Source organism: Leptonotus elevatus, chromosome 4 (assembly GCF_054856555.1).
Source record: "Leptonotus elevatus isolate MCC_2025b chromosome 4, RoL_Lele_1.0, whole genome shotgun sequence".
NCBI classification, from domain to species: Eukaryota; Metazoa; Chordata; class Actinopteri; order Syngnathiformes; family Syngnathidae; genus Leptonotus; species Leptonotus elevatus.
Window position 1 is genome coordinate 21624394 of NC_141242.1, and position 23044 is coordinate 21647437.

At 38.5% G+C, this 23044-nt stretch overlaps 1 protein-coding gene across 1 annotated transcript; it reads left to right on the top strand.

Annotated features, from left to right (window-relative positions):
* The first annotated feature begins 2634 nt into the window (after positions 1–2634).
* calb2a (calbindin 2a) lies at positions 2635–23044 on the top strand. The gene is made up of 11 exons (XM_086074637.1): positions 2635–2896; positions 9702–9778; positions 9865–9954; positions 12795–12875; positions 14510–14566; positions 18921–18998; positions 19746–19801; positions 19916–19955; positions 20062–20115; positions 21093–21164; positions 22597–23044. Exons 1-11 carry the CDS (start codon positions 2806–2808, stop codon positions 22711–22713), a joined length of 813 nt encoding a protein of 270 aa, XP_085930763.1. The 5' UTR covers positions 2635–2805; the 3' UTR covers positions 22714–23044.

Consider the following 23044-nt stretch of genomic DNA (forward strand, 5'->3'; position numbering starts at 1 on the left):
AACCCCTAAAATATCGACTTTGAATTGAAGTAGTAGAAAGTGGAGGGAAAGAAGCAAGCAGAACACAGGAAGTTGACCAAAAGAGATGAACATTTATTGTTGAGGGGGACACCTTTGCTGAGTGTACACTCATCATTGGTAACCACGTTGCACTCTCTTCACATGCACAGTCATGTGCCTGAGGGCATTCCGAGCTAACATTCCCCCCAATTTTGTGAAAGTCACTTTTACATGCATAACTGAATGTGACACCCCTCCAGTGGGTACATCTAAGCACTGTTTGCAGTTTGGTGCTGGAAAATTACTGCTTCACCTTTGTGCAAGATCAAGTTCAGCAAAGAATCTTTTCTGAGCATGAAGATGCACTTTTTGTTCTTATTTACCTGATTTAGGTTGACTGGCCCGTTTACATTTGGTGACATCAGCATTCGTTTACAGCACTGAGCACTACTTATCTCCAATGTAGTGCATGAAAAAATGTGGTGATAAAACATGCCACCCTCTGTTGGGAAGATCACATGCACAAGAACCTAAATGTATAGCTCCATTGGCTTTTAGCTTTAAAAACGTATTCAGCATTTCTGAAAATGTGCTTATTCACGATCAGACAAAAAAAAAAGAGTAATAAGTAAACTGAGCTTTTGAGTTCTGAAAGCCAATCAGAAAGTGGCAAAGCACAAGGAAATAGTGATAATCGATGTTTGATGCATCTAAAAGAATTCTGGTTCTGGGGACGGGGATTAATAAACCATGGCTTCAAGCCGTCAGCCCTTCCTTCAGATGGTGTTGATGTTGTAATTGATGTGATCCGTCCGAAAGGAAAAAAATAGAATAACAATAAAAAAATACCCTGACCAGTTCCTCTACATGCAAGACTAGGCAGATCAATATTGTTTCAGAAGAAATATCAAACATAAAAAAATACACATTACATCTTGTTAGGAAATTAATTTCATGCAATTTTAAGGAAAGATGTTGTATTGAGATATACAAGACTTTCTTTAAAATTATCTGTCCTTTTTTTTTTTGGAGGTGGGGTATTTTATGTATCAAAAGTACAGTACTACACTCTAAAATGGATTGGTAAAAAAAATACCAATCTAGTTGGTTGAGCTCATATTGACTTGATTAACCAATAGATTGGTCAGGCATTGACCATTCTGGGTGTTTACGGGCATACATATTTTATTGGTTAACCAAACAACCAATGAAATTGGTTAAAATAGAAAGTCTAGATAGATCACTTGGAAATATATTTATTGTATCAATTTATTGTATTCTAAATGTATTTATTAATTATTATTATAAGTGAATACAATATATTATAATATATAAATAATAGTGTTTAAAAATGTGTGTCTAGATAGATCACTAGGCATGACCAGCATGACCTAGTGGTGGACCTAGTAGAGTGTCTGCCCTGAGACTGGGTTGTTGTGTGTTCAATCCCTGGCCGGGTCATTCCAAATATTATAAAAATGGAACCCATTTTCCTTCCTTCTTGACATTCAGCATTATGGGTTGCAATTGGGGGGTTAGATCACCAAATGATTCCCGAGTGTGGCTACTCACTGCTCCCTAAGGGGATGGGTCAAATGCGGAGAACGACTTTTGCACCACTTAGATGGTTGTGACAATCAGTGGTACTCTTTTTGTCAGCCTCTAACACAGATTAACCAATATCTTGGTCAGAATGACCAATTTGTATCGGTTGGCCAAATAACCAATATATATTGGTTGAAAACACCTACCATTCTAGAGTGGTTGTGTTAACCAAAGGATCTGTCGGACACATAACTACTAACTAGATTGGTCAAATTTAACCTTTTTGGGGGGTTAATTTGGCCAATCCGTTTTTAGGGTGTAGCGGTACAGGTACTTGGTATCGGTATCATGACTACACAAGTGTTGAGTACTGATAGATAGATAGATAGATAGATAGATAGATAGATAGATAGATAGATAGATAGATAGATAGATAGATAGATAGATAGATAGATAGATAGATAGATAGATAGATAGATAGATAGATAGATAGGTTGGTATTGGTAGATATGCCTTTTTATCTGGAGTTTCACCCCAATAAAGTAATGATGGAATCCTATTGAAGTGAAACCTCAAAGACTGTACAGGAACAGAAATTAATGAATTATATTTTTCTACTTCACAAATCTGTGTTAATTATAGCCTATTATATTCACGTCTTTCACAGGTTCTATCCAATAAAAAGGAAATACTTCTTGGGACAGATGCCATGCATAGTTCGTCACTGCTTTAATACTTTCCTTGAATATAATAAGCAGTGAAGTTAAGTAAATGTATAAGCATTGCTTTCTTCATCCATTCTCCCATGGCTTTGTCCGTCTATACTGTACAGCACACTAAATGAAAAATGATTTCCCAGAATTTACATTTATTATGTGGGCTAATCACTGCTTGCTGGAGGCAATGTGGGAAATGTGATTAGTGTGTGAGCTCTAATTAATGTCTGTGAAGCCTCGCACACATTGGCAAAGCCCTGGCAGGCACTTAGATGTGCTGACGCTCGCGCGCGCGCGCGCACGCACACACACAGATGCACAGCAGCAGGAAAACACACCGCAAGAGACACGCTGAGTGCACGCTCAGAGAACGGATGAGATGAGATGCTGTAGGTGCGCAATGCGCCCCTAGCGGCCAGTACAGAGTTAAAAAGCAGCGAGAGAGCGGGCGGCGCGCCACTGTGAGTCTTGACGCTCGAGTTTGACAAGAGCCACAGAAAAGTTAGCAGCGGACTCTAGACGTGCAGCATCCGCGCGCAGCATCATGGCCAACAAAGCACAGCCTCCTCACCTGCACCTGGCCGAAGTCACCGCGTCCCAGTTCCTCGACATCTGGAAACATTTTGATGCCGATGGTGAGGCCGTTTTCATCCAATTAAGTTGTGCTGTTTTGCATTTGGTGGCAACTGCTGATGATTTTAACGCTGTTAATGAGGGTTTAATGACAACGCGAGAAAAATGCCAATCGTTATGCAGTGATAGAAGGGGAAAGTGTGCATAACTTAAAGAGTAGCCTTCACAATTATTTGTGTAATGGATAATATTGTCTTCATAAACTGGTTCAAGTGTGTTCATTGCTTTGTTATCTTTATTTTAACACATAATTAGTTTCAGATAATCAAAGTGTGTGTGTGTTTGTGGGTGGGGGGGGGGGGTGATGTAGTACAGTATACAATATATTTCAACAACGGTTTTAACAGTCGTAAAATTTGATTTGTTAGATTGCAAATAATTGTTTAGGATTAAAGTGCTTTTGAACGTTGATTAGATTGGTTTCCATTACCATTCATAAGCATGCTTGGTGACATTTTGTCAATAAGTGCAGTGTCAGGTGACATCTTTATGCAGTTAAAAAAAAATCTCTCCCAACTATAGGTTTTATTGATCCAGTGTCTGTCAGCATGAAATTATCAATGTTGTAATTCATCAATAGTACCCCCACCGCCCCTCCCCTTTCTACGTGTGTGTGCGTGTTTGTGATCGATAGGACACTGGATGGAGGCAATATATCACTTAAACTGCGGGAAGGGGAGCGGGGGAGGGGAGGGGGGTTACAAGCAATAAACTATTCACACCTGCATTCACAGATAGACAATTTTGATTCTTCAGGTATCCTCATATAAAGGTTTTTGAAAGTAAAGAAAAACATGCACCCAGAGTGCTTGCTGCCCGTTTTGTCAAATAAACATTAAAATAATGTCAAGAGTCAACAGGCTGGGTGATTGTCCAGTGAATATCTTCTATTTGACTAGAGCAATTTTAATGTTTTGCTTATTTTTGAACCTCACATGCAGATGTCCATTTCACCTGCTTTACATGCATGTACACTCCCCTGGGTGATAATCCTGAAGTTTGTTTTGACGACGCCTGCTGTTGTGCTGAAAGTTATTCCACAGAGAAATGAAAGTGGAATGAGGGGCTGTCTAGCTTCTGCTTGGAGTTTATGGATATCAGCATCACCACTGTTTTGGTTTTGGAGTCCTATTTTTCCCCCTTCTTTTTACATATATTGTACTTTGCAAAAAGCTACTTTGCTAATCAAATGCGACCAGCGCATCCACACATTTAGCTGCAGTGTGTGAGTTCTTCCCTCATTACTGGGAGTGTCTTCTTGCTCAGCAGAAATAAAGGAGAGCTAATTTGTTTGCTGAGATTGAACAAACATCACAGAGTTAGTAGCTAAAAATACATAGGAGGATGCATCCAGAGATGATGAAACCACTTCTATTCCCCTGTTGGTGCAGGATCAAATCTCTTCTGGATTGCGCCTGCGTCTTGTAGCTCCTCTGTGTGCTGCGTCCTTCTCATCTTTCTCTGCTGTCCCGGTCAGGTTTTTTTTTAATTCATTCCGTTCAAAGCTTGAAAAAAAAAAACACCTGCACTTCCTCCTGCTAATTATAGTACCTTTGCTGTCAACACTTTTTGTTAAGATGGCTATGAAATCTTGAATATGAATCAAAATCACCCACATGCCAAGACCAAACATTTAAAATTACTGGACTGCAAGTTCCTTTGAACGCAAAATGCTCTTTACATAGCCTTAAAATATGATTTTTTTTGTTCCACTGCTTATGGTTTGGAGAGTTTTAGAATAAGAAACTCAAGCTTGGTGTCTTAACAAGAATCTTTTGGGATGTAGTGGTGTAACGGATCACCAAAGTCACGGTTCGGATCGGATCACGGATTTGAGTCACGGATCGGATTGTTTTTCAGATCAGCCCAAAAAAAGAAAAGAAAAAAAAGATAAATAGTACTTCATGGATTTTCAAGGAGACAAAAAAAAAAGAAGAAGAGTAACACGTAAACGGAGCTTTTGAGTTATGAAAGCCAATACAAATTTCGGGATTTTCAGGATTTCGGAACACAACTTTTAAGTGCAATATGAGGCAGAAACTAGTGTTATCTTACCTGTGGGTATGTGATTCCACAGCATTTGTGTGTGAATATTTGTTATTTGAAGGAAAAACACTCCAGAAGTTAACTTCCTGTTAGCATTTGAATGGGATCCTTCCTTCGATTTTAGCATTAGCGCTAGGCTAGCGATGTTTTAAAAATGAAGCATGTTTTGTATTTAAATATACATTGGATGTAAGTTATTATTGTTGTGTGTTTAGTTTTATAGTTAACTCCAACTGGGGTGTCATTAAACAGCTTAAAAGACGCTTAGGGAAAACAGAATAACACACATTAAACACTTGTTAGTTGCTAATGCTAGACAAACAAAATGGTGCATTCAGGGTACTTCCACAGCGTCTGAAACTTTGGATTTCTTCAATAACGTTTTAAGGGGAAAAAAATCGGCCATTTAGCCAAATTGGCCGATTGTTTTGGCCGATGTTTGAAGGGCGATAAGCAGCCAAATATAATCGGTCGGCCCTAGCAGAAACATTCTTATTTTTACATGGTTCATGTGTAAAATAACAAGGTATTAATTTAATGGCTTAAATTTGTGTTCCTATAATCTAAACAGCTAAGTTTGACATTTTGAGTTGAATGTTTTTCTTTTTTAATGGGCACAAGTGTTTTATAAAATAAATGAAGACAAAGTTCTATGTATCTTTTTTTTTCTTTTTCTTTTTTAATAATGAAAATACCTCATCGTGCAATTTAAGGCACATTTCCTTCCTGAGAGTGAATTACAAAGTAGCCTTGGTCCAGAATATTGAAAACGAATTAAAGTAAGTTAGTTACCAGCTGTCAAACTTACTTACCAGCCGGCAGCCACGCACTCATGCACATTTGTAATGCTAACAGCTAGCCCCTAGTGACTTACGTCGGAGACTTTTGCTGTATTATACAATGATGGCATAATTAATTAGCGTTTTTTTAGCGTCCTAAATTAGCGATTGAATATGAGTTTGAGATAGCGTTGTGGTGATGTTGGTCGCAACTACAATGTCAATCAAAGAAACGTCTAAAAGTGAAGTAAAGCTAGCTTTCACGCCACAACGTGGGCGAACTTCAAAGTAAAACTGTGTACTAAGGCTATTTGCATTGCCGTCAATGTATTACAGTATTTGGTCAACTTTATTTTGAAGCTAGGCTTAGCGTGTTACGTTGAGTATGTTTCAGCTTCCTTGACATGTCAGAATCGTATCGACTACGCACTTTGTTTTAGTTTTTTCCCCCACCAACCAATCCGCGGATCGGGCGTGATCCGAACCGTGTGGACTGATCCGCACCGACCATGGATCAATGATGATCCTTTGCACCACTAATGGGATGTATGTATACTTAGTGGTTTGGCAAACCTTTTACTTTGCTGGCTGATGCAGATTTTAACCCTCTGAGGCTCAAATTAAATTTGGTCTGATATTCGTGGAAAATTATTAATATGGGGTAGTAGTATACAATTCTGAATTTTTGGGGGGAAAAACCTTCACGTACAATGCATTCTGGGATGTTACAAATCATTGGCCCGGTGTGGTAAAAACGCAGAAGACGGAATATGGTATGAACACTAACTATATTTGCATAACAGGTTTCAAAACAATGTTACACAATGCTTAACAGTGGCACAATAACAACAAAAACAAATTGGTGAGTAAAAAAATGAAAAACATTTAATTACATCCATCCATCCATTTTCTTAACTGCTTGTCCTCACAAGGGTCGCGGGGGGCGCTGGAGCCTATCCCAGCTGACTTCGGGTAGTAGGCGGGGTACACCCAATAAATTACAATAGGACAAAATTACAATAATAACAATAACAACAATTTTTTTATCCCCTTGCATCAAACTATAGCCTAATACCAATAATCCTATACAGACATCTAAAATCCTACTTGGGAAGGGCATGACTGAATGTCACTTCTTCGTGTGGTAATCCAAGAAACTATTTTGCATTTCAGGCAGGCCATTTGCGTTTAGCCAGTCTTGCACAATTTGCATCGTCCATGTTTATCAGCATGAATGGGCAAATAATAGAATCAATAGTCTGACGTCAACCCATCGGTGCAATGATCCTCTGAGGTGGAGGTGTGGCAGCTTGATGGCATTCTGGAACATATAAAGACTCTTCCCATGTTGTTGTTGTACACCCTGATTGTGTGGGGTCTGTTCACTTCCACATATTCCTTCTTCTCTTTCAACCACCTTAATTTTACTCCTAATAATTTCAGTTTCCTTCGGATATACAATCAATGACTCCTCAAAGTAATAAGTAAACACTGGTGATAGGGAAATAACCCTAGTATTGATTGTTGCTCAAAATATAGGCAAACTTGTGGATAAAGCATATGGCATCCATTGGTACATGTCCAGGCACACATTACAAATCTGAAACAATGAAATACAGCTGGCCCTGGGGTAAAACCTAGAGGAGATAAAACTTCTTATGCAGAAATGGTTTCAAAATAAAGACAATTGTTTTTTTGTTTTTTTACTTATTGTGGTACAAGTGCTTCTTAATTTACCAAATAGTCTATATTTAGATAAAAAAAAAATAGATTGTGCTGAATGAAAGAAAGAGCTGTTTATATTTTAAAACATGCATTTACAGTGATATATGATTCTATCTTTCTTTCAATTGAACAGATGATGGCTCCTTAGGGAATTCATAAAATCATTTGTTATTGGCATCTCATGCTGCTTTCCTTGTATTTAACCACAATGCACTTGCTTTAATTGTCTCTGAGGTCATTTATCCCTAGAGAGCTAAATGTCAGTCAGACCTACAGGAGAGAGGCTTCATAGCAGGGAGGCTGTCCTACTTATGGAAGCAGCAGGAGAAAGCATTTATGAGTTGTGATAACATCACTAAGGAGCACATACAGTACATGTCCCCATACACACACACGCACACATGCACACACACGCACACAATGTCTGAGTATAGAAAAAAGCCGCTAAATGTCAGTAGAATGAAAGAGAAGATGAGAGCGCGAGATGATTAGTTTGAGGAAGAGGAGAGGAAGTAGATGGCATAATAATCTTTGTTAATGTTAAATGAGGCAGTGCTGCCTTGCCTTCCAGGGCTTTATAGAAGCAGCTAGTCAAATCGTTTGGAGCCATCTGTCCAGTCATCCGACGGGCTTGGTAAAAGATGTTGGCACACATTCACAAAAGGAGCACCATTATTTGCTTTCTGAATGTCTTTTTTTTTCTCCAAGGAGCATCACATTCAGAATAAAAATAAGGCATAACGTAAAGTAGGCCTGCTCAGTGAAATTCAGAAGCAATAGACAACAGCTGTTCTGACAAGAACATGGATTGATGGATGGATAAAGGACAGCAATCATGATGGACAACATCTAATTCACAAGAGTAAAGGCAATTATGAAGTACTCGGGCTCTTATAAACATTTAAACTTCACTAACTTCACAGTTATGAAAAAAACACTGGCTCAAAATGCTCCCCATTGCCGTCCACTTGCTGATGATTTCATCGATACCTCTGGAATAATAAAAGCCACCTATGGATCATCACGTTCAAAATTTAGGAAGCTGATTTTCCATAAATAGCTGGACAGTGTGTGCAGTCATCACTTTGCATTATGATATTTAATTGGTTAATCTATTGAGCCAGAAGGGAAGGAAGAGTGTGACTGGTAAAAGGCTCATGTTTAATAGACACTCTGGACTTATCCGTGCAGAAGAGGCATCTGCATGACTGGAAAGCTGTTTTCATGCAAAGTATACAGTGTGGTTCAAAGTATTTGGATAATGTTAGTTTTTAGGATTTTGTCTTTATACATGACTGTAATGGGTTTGAAATAAAACTGTCAAAATGTAATTAAGAATGACTCTCGCATTTGTAATAATAGACATTCTATGACAATTGACACACAAGTGATTAATTGTGGTCCATCTTGATGGAAGCCCGGAATCTGGGATTTATCTTGAATATGAAGTCATTCTTTGCACACTTATTAACCAAAATCAGGTCATTCCTCTGTCGAGCACTCTTCGAAAAAGTGACCCATGCCTTATTACTTCTAGACTGGACTTTAAAGCTGCTCTTTGTAACAGTTTGCCCAAAAATATCTTTACAATACCCTTTTTATTTGACCATTTATGGCTGAAACATATTTTAATTCGTAGATTGACACCTTAGCTGTTCACAATGGAAACTCCTGCAAGCAATTGGCCAATCATTTTCAGACTGGATTCTGGGCACAAATTTCCCTACCTCTGTCTGCGGACGTGAGGTTATGTGCGCATTGTGTACGTGAAGAAAGGAGTGTGCAGTTTCATTTTTCATCAACAGGTGACAATAGCGATTTAAAATAGAATTTTCTTGCGTTCAGTAGCTTTCATGCAATGCACTTTATTCAAACATTAGCAAAAAAAAAGTATGGTAATAATAATAATAATAATAATAATAATAATAATATATAACATATAACAATAATAATAATAATAATATGCTATATATTATTATTATCGTTATTATTATTGTTATTATTATTATTATTGTAGTAGTAAAAAATATTAATATTAATAATAAGAATAATATTGGTGCTTAAAGCGCTTTACAAAAGGTTCACATGGTTGTATGGTTATATTTAGTCAAGTACATTTGATTCACCTGAAAATGGATGTGGTCTACTTTGAATGGCAGAAATTCCTTAATGGTAAATGACAGAGTTTTGTGAACCCCTTTAAATTAAAATTGAATTTCAGTCAATTGTGTCTTTTTCTGTCCCTTGTCTCTACAAGGCAATGGTTATATAGAAGGGAAGGAGTTGGAGAATTTCTTTCGGGAGTTGGGATCCGCCCGGATAGGAGCAGGCGTGGTGAGTCAAGTAGACGTTCAACACATTCTACGCATGCACTTACATTTGATTTTTACTTCATAACGGTATGTATGTTATGTTTGTAGGACCCTTCAAACCCAACATTCAGAGAAAAGATGAAGGATTTCATGCAGAAGTTTGACAAGAACAAAGATGGAAGAATTGAGATGTCAGAGGTAAGACACAGACTGGGTGGATCCTTGTTATGATGCATAGGACTTTTCATTGAAAAATGAAACTGGCACATACAACTGAAACATTAAATGCTCCTGAAGATCATTTTTAGACCTTTCTCATGTGTGACCAACAGCAAGTAAGCGTCTTTTATTAAGAATTGGTTCATTTAATAATTTCGTAGATTCAAATGTGTCTTTATTATTATTAATCATGGGAGATTATCAACACTTTCTGGATAAAATATACCCCTCCCCTCATTAGATAACAAACATCTGTGGCACTGATAACTGATTTGATTGGCTTGAGTTTCTCGAGCTTCGTGATGGAAGCAGCTGGCTTGGCCCGAGCAAATTAGCAGGAGTGAATAGGGAGACGGCACGTTAACTGCTGTTGACTGACTCTTACATCTGTTGTGATGGCAAAATTGTCTCTGAGGATATTAACTTTACGTCACCTTTGTAGTTCTGGCCTGGCTCACTGGGAAACGTGTAAAAACTCAAAACCAAAAATCTGCGTGTGGCACACAGCAGGAGTGAAGGTTAAAGTATCATTGACTGTTACACCCACCTAAGCGAAATTCTTCCTCTGTATTTGACCCATCCCCTGAGGGAGCGGTGAGAAACAGCAGGAGCCGCGCTCGGGAATCATTTGGTGATCTAACCCCCCAATTCCAACCCTTAATTCTGAGTGTCAAGCAGGGAGGCAAATGGGTCCCAATTTTATAGTCTTTGGTATGACCTGGCCGGGGACTGAACCCATGACCTCCGAGTCTCAGGGCGGACACTCCACTAGGCCACTGAGCTGGCGCTGCAGTAACTCCTCATCTTTAGAAAGTAAAAACCTTTGATGGCGTTTCAACCTGGAAATGTACTTGCACTGAACTATTGAATATATCTACACAACCTTAGCTCATCACACATCTAACAATAGAAGTCATTTTTTCAGTCAGGTGGCATCTCAGTTGCTTGTCAATATATTGACTGTGTGTTTTATCTGACCTTTCCACCAGAAATGCTTAATGCATTGCAGTGAATTGTCATAGTAGCAGTTGTGTGTTGGAATGTGCAATTAATCAAAAGTAAATTGTGATTCGATTTTCGCTTCTCATGTTCGTCCCCGCAAACATGTAGCATTGGCGTATGACACAATTGAGATGTAAATTGGAATAAAAAAACATGAGGTTCAAGCACAGCCCAAAGTCCAGCTCCGACTCCAAGAAAACTGAAAAAAAAAAAAGTTTATTCGAGTACGTACTCCCTCCCACGTGCACCATGCACGAGCTTGACACAGAGGCTGTAGTTACACTTTAGGCCAGAGATGGCAGTCATGAGTACAAATTCCACAATTCTCCTTTAAGCTGTTCAATAACACCCCAATTGGAGTTTGCTGTAAAAGTAAACACACAACAAAAATAATTACACAAACTATATTTTTAAATACAGTATTTACTTTATTTTTAGCAACATCAGCTTCTTGCTATAGATAGCAATAGCAGTAAGCAGCGTCAGGATAAAAAGTTATCAGAGTAAATTTCCTTGAGAGTTGGGGTGGATGTTGGGTGTAGCTTGAGTAGCACTACCTTGAGTGTTAAATTGACCACACCCTCATTTCCGGTGAAGGAGAATCTTTCTAATTTTCCAGGGTGCTGTCGACAGGAGCCGTTTTAATTAAAACTCCTTCTTCAGCTTGATGGCATCCCTTGGTCGCCGTTGGTCTAACCTGCTGGAGATTTAAAAAAAAAGAAAAGAAAAAATAATTAGTCTCTTTAAGTCAATTTAGATAGTATTTCTTGATCTGGGGAATGTTTTTGAGATCTTAAAAAGCTGATGATGGTATTGATTCTATATGGCGGTTAAAATCCAAGATCAAGTCCAATATACCACCGAGGTTTCTAACTTGATTATTATGTTTAAGCGAGAGTGTCTCAACGTGACTGATAACACATCCTCTTTGTTTCTGTGGGCCATAAACAATGATTTAATTTTTGGTTGAAATTAGCTGGAGGCAATTGTTTTGTATTCAGACACTGATCTGTTCTGCCGTGACAGGGTGAATCTACAGGCCCATGTTCACCTGCCATCAGTGACATGTAGTAACATTCACATAGTTGTTGGAGGACAATTTATATGATGCGCAATAGTTGGTCTAAAAGGAACATTTAGAGATTGAACAATCGGGGGTCCCAGGATTGACTCCTGAGGAGCCCCACAGGTCATAGCCACTTGGTCTGACACACGGTTTCCATTTTTAACAAAAAGTACATCCTGTCCTTGAGATAGGACTTCAACCAGTTTATAGCATTACCAAATATTCACACCCAGCATTTGAATCTCTGTGATAAGATCACATAGTTGACTTAAAGGCAGTGCTCGGGTCCAGTAGAACTAAGACTGAGAAGATATCAACTCCTCATTTAAATAATAACTCAGTTCTGAATAGATGTTGACTAAATTCAGTAAGTGCTACAATAATGTGTTTCAAGGGTATACATTTGGGTTTATAGACTTAGTTTAATTATTTCAATATTCACTCATGTGGAGACCCCAGAACATGCTACTATACTGGTAATCAAAGTGAAGAAATGTCAATCAAAAGCACCCATTTTGTATAGCAACCATTTTGCGATAATGCCTTTTTCAAAGGAATAGTAATTTGTAAGTTTAAACATGCAAACACTTGAATAAAACAAGATCCACCTTGGGCTTCCGCAGGTTATGGTATATTATTTATGTAGGATTTTACAACTTAACAGTCAAAAAGTTTTCCAGCCGCCATCACTTAATACTGTGCTATCATTTGTTCTCATCTCTCCAATTTCTCTTTCATTCTATCTCTGTAGCTGGCCCAGATTCTTCCCACTGAAGAGAACTTCTTGCTCTGCTTCAGACAATTTGTCAGTTCCAGTGCTGAGTTCATGGCGGTAAATATTATTTGTATTATTACTTATATCTTCTTATGTTGTGCCTTCTCAACAAGACTTGGCTTGAAGGCTTACTTTTGTTATTAAAACGTAATGTAACAGTCCACATTTTCCTGGCTTTACATGTACTGCAAGTTAATTACTGGTAACTTGCTGTATGAATGTATGATATATCAAATAACCTAAATTTATTATGAAGCACTTTCAGAGCATAAACAAACAAACAAATAAATAAATGTAAAAGTAAGAAAAATGTCAAATAAGCAATACTGTATTTCTCAATGAAAAACTATTTGAGAGGACCTTTGCCCAAAGTTCTGCAAACAGTCCTCAGCCTCGTCAGTCATAATTGTCAATAATAAGCTGTTCAGCTGTAGCGAAAAGTGATCACTTCATGCAGCCCCTAAAATGTCATTTTACAAATGTTGCCTTAAAATAAATCATCAGATTATCCTCTGACCTGCCTGGAGCGCATGATGAAAGGATTTGGCTAATCAGCTTTTGACATTTATATAAACAGAAGGAAAAGGGTTCTATCTAGATTTACTTCTTATTGCAGAGGCTTGAGACAGGGCTATCAAGCACAGCAAACAAATCCCAATGTTTTGTCTGAACCCACTTCCTGTCAGGTTTCAGGTTCAAACATGTAAAGAAGTAAATGCAAATTTTGGTGGATGAACCATGTGACTGGTAAATCTCCATCACAAGCTCAATGCAAAACAGTTGTGCCCTAAAACATTAATAGCATGGCATTAACCTTCTTTCACAGTCTTTTTATGGTGGTGGGACAACATACTTTAATACAGGCATTTCAGAAAATAATTATTTATAGCAAATGTATGAAATCTATTTAATAATCCCAAGTTTGGTAAAATACCTTTGGTGCTGTGTGCAGTATGAATAATGAATGATTGTAGAAATAACACAGAGCTGTACTCATGGCCTTGAAAGCTACATGGAATATGAAATAATTATTCCACCAAATCCCCGATGAAGATAAGAATATGGCAGATTTCCTGTTAGATTTGCAGCAATAAAAGAATGAACCAATTGCATACAAGGGGAAAATGTGTCCTTCTCTCCAGTGCCATTCAAAGAAAATTATGAAATGAGAGAAGGAGGGCAAAGAAAGGAGAATGTCTGGAGGATACAACGGATGGGTAGCTGCAAACCGTCACAGAGGAAACGTAATGAAATGTCGATGCTGGGAAGCCGAACGCCAGAGTTGGAGAACATAAAACAAGAAAGGAGGATTAATCGGTCTTTGTTGAAGGGTGTGTAGAGAAGGAAGTGAGCAAAGAGATTTTAAAGGGTTAGAATGAGAAAGCAGGACCTTCTATTTTCAGGGTCATGTATAATTGATAACACCACTGCGAGCTCCTCTCTGCAGAGCCAAGCAAACGAGAAGGGGAGCGACGGGGAGATGAAAAAAGGGGGAGGACCATCCATCTTTGACAAGGAGTCCTTCTTTGGACATGGACAGCTGCTAGATTAAAACATTCATTAAAGGGACCATCTTTTCCTTGCTCGTATCCTTCTGTCCCTTGCTTCCTTTGTCTGTGTATTAGAGTTCAAACTTGGAAACAAAATATAAAAGTGTATTTTATTTTTTTTGCTTTTCCCATTTCTTTCAGGCATGGCGTCGATACGATACAGACCGCAGCGGCTACATTGAAGCCAACGAATTGAAGGTTTGAATTTGATTTGAACAAAATTACCAATCAAGCAACAGCGTCTTAAATGACGGAAATGCCGTTACCATTACAAAAAAACATGTTTAACTTGTGAATTGTCATTTTTGATTTTGTCTTTTCTCCTCCCCCTCATCCACTGAATCTTCTGAGCACAAATTGTAATAACCAATCCCTCTTTTTCATCGCTGGTGTTGGGCGGAATCCTCCTCCTTCATCATCATCACTTTTCAGGAGACCCCAAAAATGGCATTTTTATTCAACCATTGACATTGCGTTGTGAAAGAGTGCAAGCCATTTTCCACATTTGGACAATTGGCTTGTTAAAATTACACAAATGTGTTGACTGACCAATAGTATAGATTACATTTACAAATTGTGACATAAGGGGCTGGATTTCGCCCAACGCCTGCGATATTCAAACCATTGTTTGTTTATCTCTATTGTGTATTATTATTTTTGCTAATGAACTCCGAGTTTTGATTTGTATGCATTTGTTAATGGTTACTGCTGTCTTACCGACTAATTTTTAAATGGTGCACACCAATAAAAAGAGTGAACTGCATGTTGCAGAAACAATCTCCTACATTTATTTGTGTTAGCAAACTCATAATTACCCCTTTAGTTTGTCATCAGATGCTGGTGCTTATCTAGTTGGGATCTGAGGGCTGTTTAAGTGTATACATGAGGTTTGCATATACATGAACGCATGCATGCATGCATGCGCACGCGCACGCGCACGCGCGTGCACACACACACACACACACACGTACAATTGTGCTAATAAATGCCTAGATACACCAATCCAACGTTGGGATCAGTGTATAAATCACTGTCGTAAAGTCGGATCGAGTTGGAACAATTTTCTATGAGGTAAATAGTTTAGGATTTTACAAGATTTTGGGGTGGTCGAGAAACAGGAGCAATCTATCATAAACTAACAAATTTTAAAGCAGTTACTTGGAAATCATTCATGGGATATATTCACTATTTGGACCTAGAAGCAGAGCAGAAAGTGTAGGAAATAATTTTTGCATGTAAACAATATATTTATGCACCACAGTATTACAAACCTAATTCCCAAAATGTTGAGACACTATACAAATTGTGAATAAAAACTGAATGCAATTATGTGGAAGTGCAACATTTGAATATTTTATTCAGAATAGAACATAGAACAGGTCAAAAGTTTAAACTAAGATAATATATCATTTTAAGGGAAAACTATGATGATTTTAAATTCCATGGTGTCAACAAATCTAAAAAAAAAGTTGGGACAAGGCCGTTTTCACTACTGTGAGGCATCCCATCTTCTTCTTACAACAGTCTGCAAACGTCTGGGGATCAAGGAGACGAGTTTCTCAAGTTTAGAAATAGGAATGCTGTCCCATTCTTGTCTAACACGCGTCTCTCGTACTGTTCAACTGTCTTGGGCTTTCTTTGTTGCACCTTCCCCTTTATGATGCGCCAAATGTGCTCGAGAAGTGAAAAAGCCAGCCATGATGTTGCAATTGGTGCTGCATGTGGTCTGGCATTATCGTGTTGAGAAATGCGAGATCTTCTCTGAAAGTGATGATGCCTGGATGGGAGCATATGTTGTTCTCCAATCTGAATATACCTTTCTGCATTGACGATGCCTTTCCAGATGTGGAAGCTGCCCACACGCACTCATGATACCATCACAGATGCAGGCTTATAAACTGAGTGCTGATAACAACTTGGGTTGTCCTTGTCCTTTTTAGTCAGTATGATATAGCGCCCCAGTTTTCCACAAAGAACTTCCAATCATGACTCGTCTGACCACAAAACAGGTTTCCATTTTGCCACACTCCATTTTAAATAACCCCTGGCCCAGAGAAACGCCTCCGCTTCTTGGTCTGCTTTAGAAATGGCTTCTTTGTACTGTCGTGTTTCATCTGGCAACGCCGGCTGGCACGGTGGATTGTGTTCAATGTTTTCTGGAAGTATTGCTGAGCCCTTTCTGTGAGTTCCCTTACAGTAAACATTCCTGTTTGCGGTGCAGTGCCGTTTAAGGGCCCGAAGATCATGGGCATCCAGTAGGATTTTTCGCCCTTGACCCTTACACACAGAAATTGTTCCAGATTCTCTGAATCTTTGGATGATGTTATGCACTGTAAATGATGATTACTTCAACCTTTTTGCAATTTTTTGCTGGTAAACACCTTTCTGATATTTTGCCACTATCTTTCTGCGCAACATTGGAGAAATTGGTGATTCTCTATCTATCTTCGCTTCTGAGAGACACTGCCACTCCGAGAAGCTCTTTTTACACTCCAATCAAGTTACCAATGGACCTCCAGCTGTTTTGTTTTTTATGAATGCAATTGACTTTTCCAGCCTCTTATTGCTACATGTCCCAACTTTTTTTTGGATTTGTTGGCACCATGAAATTTACAATCAACATATTTGTTCCCTTAAAATGAACAAAATATTGAAATTTGGAACTTCCACATAATTGCATTCAGTTTTTATTCACAATTTGTATAGTGTCCCAACTTTTTGGGAATTGGGTTTGTACATGAAGAGAAATGTTGACGCTTGCATAATTATAAATAGTTAATTTACCTATTTCAAAAAAAAAAAATCTACAGTATACAAAACAAATTTATTAGTATCAAATGTAATTTTTAGTGCATGCCGCGGGCCGCTTAAAATGGTCAGCGGACCACAAATGGCCCCCGGGCCATAGTTTGGACACGCCTGCCATAGGGGTTCACACAGTAACAAATTCAAACAAGCATGAAAGATTGGTTTTCTACCGTACATTTTCACCAGAATAACATTTCACTGACGTTGCACATTCTCTTTAAATGGCTTTTTCGGAACTCATTGGAGACATTAAAAGATGTAATTCTGTCTGATAACATCACCTTTCAAAAAGTCCAATTGTCTTGTGAATAGGCATATCCAACATTTCTATCTCACGTAAAACTACAGAATGAATGAATAAGCAATTAATTAAGAAGTACAATCTGAGAAATCATCACAGCTGATTGGTTGTGAAGTCACACACACGCACACACTATTGGTCATGTAAATTTATTAGCACAACTGTATGCATAAATTATTGCATGGGCTGCACAAAATTGTGCTTCAGCATTTAATTCATGTAATGTATTTAACCTTGTTTACGGTGAACACAGCCAGCACACACCATTTGGGGTGAGTTTTAATGAATGCTCAAGAAGCATTTTGTTGGCGACCTTGCTCAATAGCACCTCGGCGGTAAAGTGCAGAAGGCATACAGGAAGTGTAGCTCCGTCACTTAGACATTGCCCTATGATGGCCATTTGACCTTTGGGTTCAACCACATTTTAGTTGATCTGATATTTGCAGTAAAGATGGCTGTGCGTGGTTGAGGAACAAAAGGATTGCATTCAAAAACAAGTCTTTAATCTCAAGATTGATTTCAACATTTTCACTTGGCTTGGCCATAAGAACCCACCACAATGATATTGCAATTGAAGAAAGACAGCAATCACATGCAGAACACCTTTTTAGATGACCAACGGACAAAGTGACATCATTGTAAATACAATAACTTTTGCAAATCATTTTGGATGCTTGGATGAAAATCGTCTGCAGTCAATAAGTTTACATCACCAAATTTTGAGATTCACTCCTGGAGATAAATCTATTTTGATGAACAGAAACTTGTTTGAGTGAAGCTAAGACGTTCTTTTCAGGTGAAGTTTCCAGAATAAAAGCAATCAGTGTCGTTTCTACCATCCATCAAAACATTTCCTTAAATTTTGTTAAGCAAAGTGGCCCACTCTGGGAGTAAACACGGTCACCTCATGGTTACATAACTTGTTTGTCGTTATAGGATCACATTTCCAACGTGCAAGGTGCAAAAGAAGTGTGGGTCCTTCCATGCTTTTTAAAAATGTAAATGAGCTTGTAGGCATCAGAAGTGAAACTGTGGCTTTCGCAGTAACGCAAACAACCCGTACCGTCTACTTTAGTTTCCTTTAACAGTTTTTTTCTTGAATCTCTATGTTGACTTAAACTGTATCCCTGCATTTATTTCACATTTATTTTTTTAACCTATCCATCATCATCCATCACTTCACAAAACTCTTATAACAGAAAGAATCAACAGTAAAAATGCATATCCCAGTTTATCTACTGCCCGTTAGTTTTATACATGTTTGTAATGATTAAAGACTTAAAGTGGTTAACTCGCCCTGATGGTTTCCAATGTACTGCACTTTTAATGTGTTATAAAACCAAATTAGTAAACATTATTTCAAGACAGTTTTACACAAATGATTCATGTGCACTGATTCTGCGGTAATGAAATATTTTTGTTTTGTGTGTGTGTGTTGCTCAGGGTTTTCTGTCGGACCTCTTGAAGAAGGCTAACAGACACTACGACGAGCACAAGCTTAACGAGTACACACAGACCATAGTAAGGCTCGTTCCCATGTGTGGATGCTCTTAAAAACAAACATTTACATTTATTTCACGCAGATTTTATGCTTGTGTATTAAACAGCTATTAAACACCATTTGAAAAACCGGAAGTACAGTATAAAATATGATTCGGTTGTTGATGCTGAGTTTAATTGATTCTGAAGATTTTTTGTTTATTTAAAGACAACAAATTAAGCTAAATAAAAAGTCAAGTGAGAGGAAAGGTGATGTTTGTGTACATTTTACTCCGAGGACTTCCATTTTGCGCACGAGTGGTCTGGGCAGCTCGTGTCCTGCAGGTTTTGTGCTAACATCTGCTACTTCTTGGAGGCCCAGAGGTGGCCTGACCTGATTTGGTGAAGCAGGTTACTGATCACACATGGCTTCACTTTGTTACTTCACTTCAGGGATGAGTGAGGCGTTTGTAAGAATTATTGTAGGTGTTTTTCAGCTCGATCTAAATACAATACGATGACTATTTGTAAATATGGACAACAATTTAGCTTGATGGAGGGGGGGGTGGGGGGGGTCTCCACTCACCTTGAAGGAACTAGTCGATTGTCCCTTTATTGACCTTCTGTGCAAAGTTGTAGCTCCAATTTGAAAAGTTAGACTTAACTGCATCCATTGTTCTATTGCTCAACGTTATATCATGCTGACTGCATTAACCTATGAATAAGCTGCCATTCTCATCTGCCTCTGCCTCTGCCTCTGCCTCTTCCCGTCTCTGCTTGGCTTTGTAGCTCCGGATGTTTGATCTCAATGGAGATGGAAAACTGGGCCTTTCAGAGATGGCAAGGTAATGTGCAATTTTGCTTCCCTCGGGTAATGTTTAGGTTGAAACCCATTGTCTGTATCTTGATATAAATGAAAACTATTTTGTGTCCACTGATTAAATTTACCACTCTCCCAGACTTCTACCTGTTCAGGAGAATTTCTTGCTCAAATTCCAGGTAGGGTTCAGCAAATAACAAATGGAAAATGGTTTCTATGTATATCGATTAGTTCGATCATTTTGACCTTGAAGTGAAAGTAGAAATCATCTTTTTATTTTTAAAGGGTGTCAAGATGACCAGTGAGCAGTTCAACGCAATCTTCACATTCTACGACAAGGTAGGTTGCGAAACACAATTTAATTTTACTGCACAGAAAATCAAAAGCTGTTCTTTTATTTGGAGTAAGTAATAGGAGTTGAACTGATTAGTTTACAAGGTGACGCAGTTACCCTGCATCAGTAATCACAGGCTTTTGGAACCTCATCATCCCATCAATCAGACTTTTTCCAGGCCCCTACTACAGTTTCGGAAACTATACTCTGAATAGCAAAACTCAGAATGACGGATTTTTAAGTTTTCCCAATAACAGTAGGCATACACATGCTGGCACAGCATTGCACCCCCGCTGCGTTTGAGTGCAATCAAGCAAAGCAATACAATAATAGGGCCACCTATACAACTACATTCTTCATGTACAAAATAAATTCCAAGCTCACTTTTGTGGGAAAGTGGTGACAGTTCAATTTAAAATGATCCTCGTATAAAAATGAACCTGTCCATGTTTGTCCACTTAATCTACCGCCACCAATCTGAAGTTGTCATCCAACATCGTCAGGTTGTGCTTGCATGCCAGAAGTGTGAATCGATAACTGTGTGTGCGTGTTGGGGGGGGGGGACAAATGGTGTGTAATTAGTGTCATCATCCTGATGTAAGTGCTGCTTGAGGAGCACAGACGGCTGCTGCCACTGGTTCTGTAACAGAAGCGCCGTGTGTCTGGTCAGTTAAACTCGAACAAAGCTCACAGCAAGAGTCCTAGTAAGTGTCAAGTGGCACGCGATGATGGCCGAGTGCTTCACACGACTGTGCTTGACCAGATGTCTGTGTCCTCAAAGCCAAGTACAAAGTTCTCTTTTTTCCAAGATGTGGTACATTTCAGTCAAGAAACTCCAAAGATTATCTTTGTATGTGCTTGTTTGCTGTTATGCATTCAGTGTCGTGAGAAATAATTAATGGACTTTATCCAACGAACAGTACTTTGAAAATATATGGAAGTCAAGGATTAAAGCAGCACATATTCTCTTGCTTTGTTTCAGGATGGGAATGGCTACATTGACGAGCAAGAGTTGGATGCGCTGCTACGAGACCTTTGCCTGACAAACAAGACTGTGAGTCAAGAGCTTTGGAGAAGCCCACAGAGGGGGAGTAGGGTTGGAAGGGGGAGTTTGCAAAAGTATCTTTCTCATCAGGGTTTGTTCAAGGTCGCAAAGTGTGTTAAACATTCGCTAAACTGAATCTGAAACTGAATGTTCACTGCATGCCGAGCTAAGATATCATATTGGCCCTTGAATACTCTGAACCAATGGCAGGACAGCTTTTTCATGTTAAGAAGAAGAAAAAAAAACGTAGGTATCGGTATGGTATCGGCATCGGCCGATACTGCAAAGCTGGGTCTCGGGATCGGTATCGAAGGCCAAAAAACGGTATAGAAACAACACTAATATAAATGGAGTACCATTTAATTGACTGGGGCTAACTTGAGGCATGAGGACTGATGAGCCAATCGGAGGCAGAGTAGGGCGGGCCTTGCCAAGAAAATAATCCTTCAGAACTTTAGCTCACGGGAAGCGCTCTGCACTTATACACCAGAGACTTAATCGCAGCATGGGTTTGATCCCCGTGGTGGATCTACATGATCTAGTTAAAACTGAACTAGAAGCTAGGCTGGTAGTTCATTTTAACGTAAGTTAAAACACAAGGATGGGGTCAAATAGTTTTAAGATTCGGCCTAAAACAATATTGAGGTCTAACCAGACTGTTTTCCACAATTTTTTGTTCACTACGTATTGTTTTGTAACATATTATTTATATTGTATGTTTGTCGCATGATACATACATTTTACATTAATTCAGGCTACTTGTGATACCAGCAATAACTACAAACTGGTCTTAATCAAGAACATGATAATTTTTTTATTGTGAGCAAGTACAAATGACATATTTTCTTACATGTCACCATTTCTAAAACAGGATATTTTTCTGGACTACTTTTAAAAAAAGGTGGTGAAAATTGAGAGTATAGTGTGTGTGCAAGTGTATCTGCTTTTGATATTTTGCCCATTAGAGTAGCATTGCTCAACATTTTTTTTTTTTACGCCACATGCTGGTTTCACATATTTTGACAAACCGGTAAAGAATTGAATAAAAAAAAAAAAATCACAAATAAAACTCACAAATATGCTTTTGTCACCCACACCTATATTTAACAGAAAATTAACATGATTGTTGTGAATTAAGTTTATGATATGAATTCTGATGATAATTACAATAGATAAGAAAAGTTCAGCAGTAACTCTTGGATGTAATCCATTCTGGTCTCACGCATTCTTCTTTATAAGTGTATATATGAAAAGCTAAATACAAAAGTTCTATAAGACAAAAATAGATAAGATGCCAAATGAAAATATTCTTTAAAAAATGAAATTTACTATTCAGCTCTCATTTTGTGTATACAGTAACTTGACCAATGTCTTTATTTGGTGGCAGGAAATGCACTCATGCAATCATACATGACCTGTCATACCACCCCTTGTCCTCCAGGAGGCAGACTTGAAGAACCTGACAAGCTACAAGCAGAGCATCATGAGCCTGTCTGATGGAGGGAAGCTGTACCGCGGAGAGCTTGAAATCGTCCTCTGCAAGGAGCCAATTCAATGATTCCTGATCATTTCTTGTTGTATATGATTATGTCTTCTCTGCCTGCCCTGCTCTCCCACTACAACACTCCCTTTCCTGCTGCCTGGAAACCAAACACCAGGTGCATGTGCCGGAACTTCCCATCTTCTCCTAAAGCTACTTCCAAATTAATGACAAGTACACCATTGGCACAACATATCTTAAACCCTGATCTCTCAACCCAAATGTGATCTTTTATGAAATATCTAATGATATTTGAAGTCCTTTGATGCCATGATGTGGTTTGAATGGCAATGTTTGTTTTTGGCCTATACTGTTAATTGAAAATCTCAATAAAACATCTCAACATGAA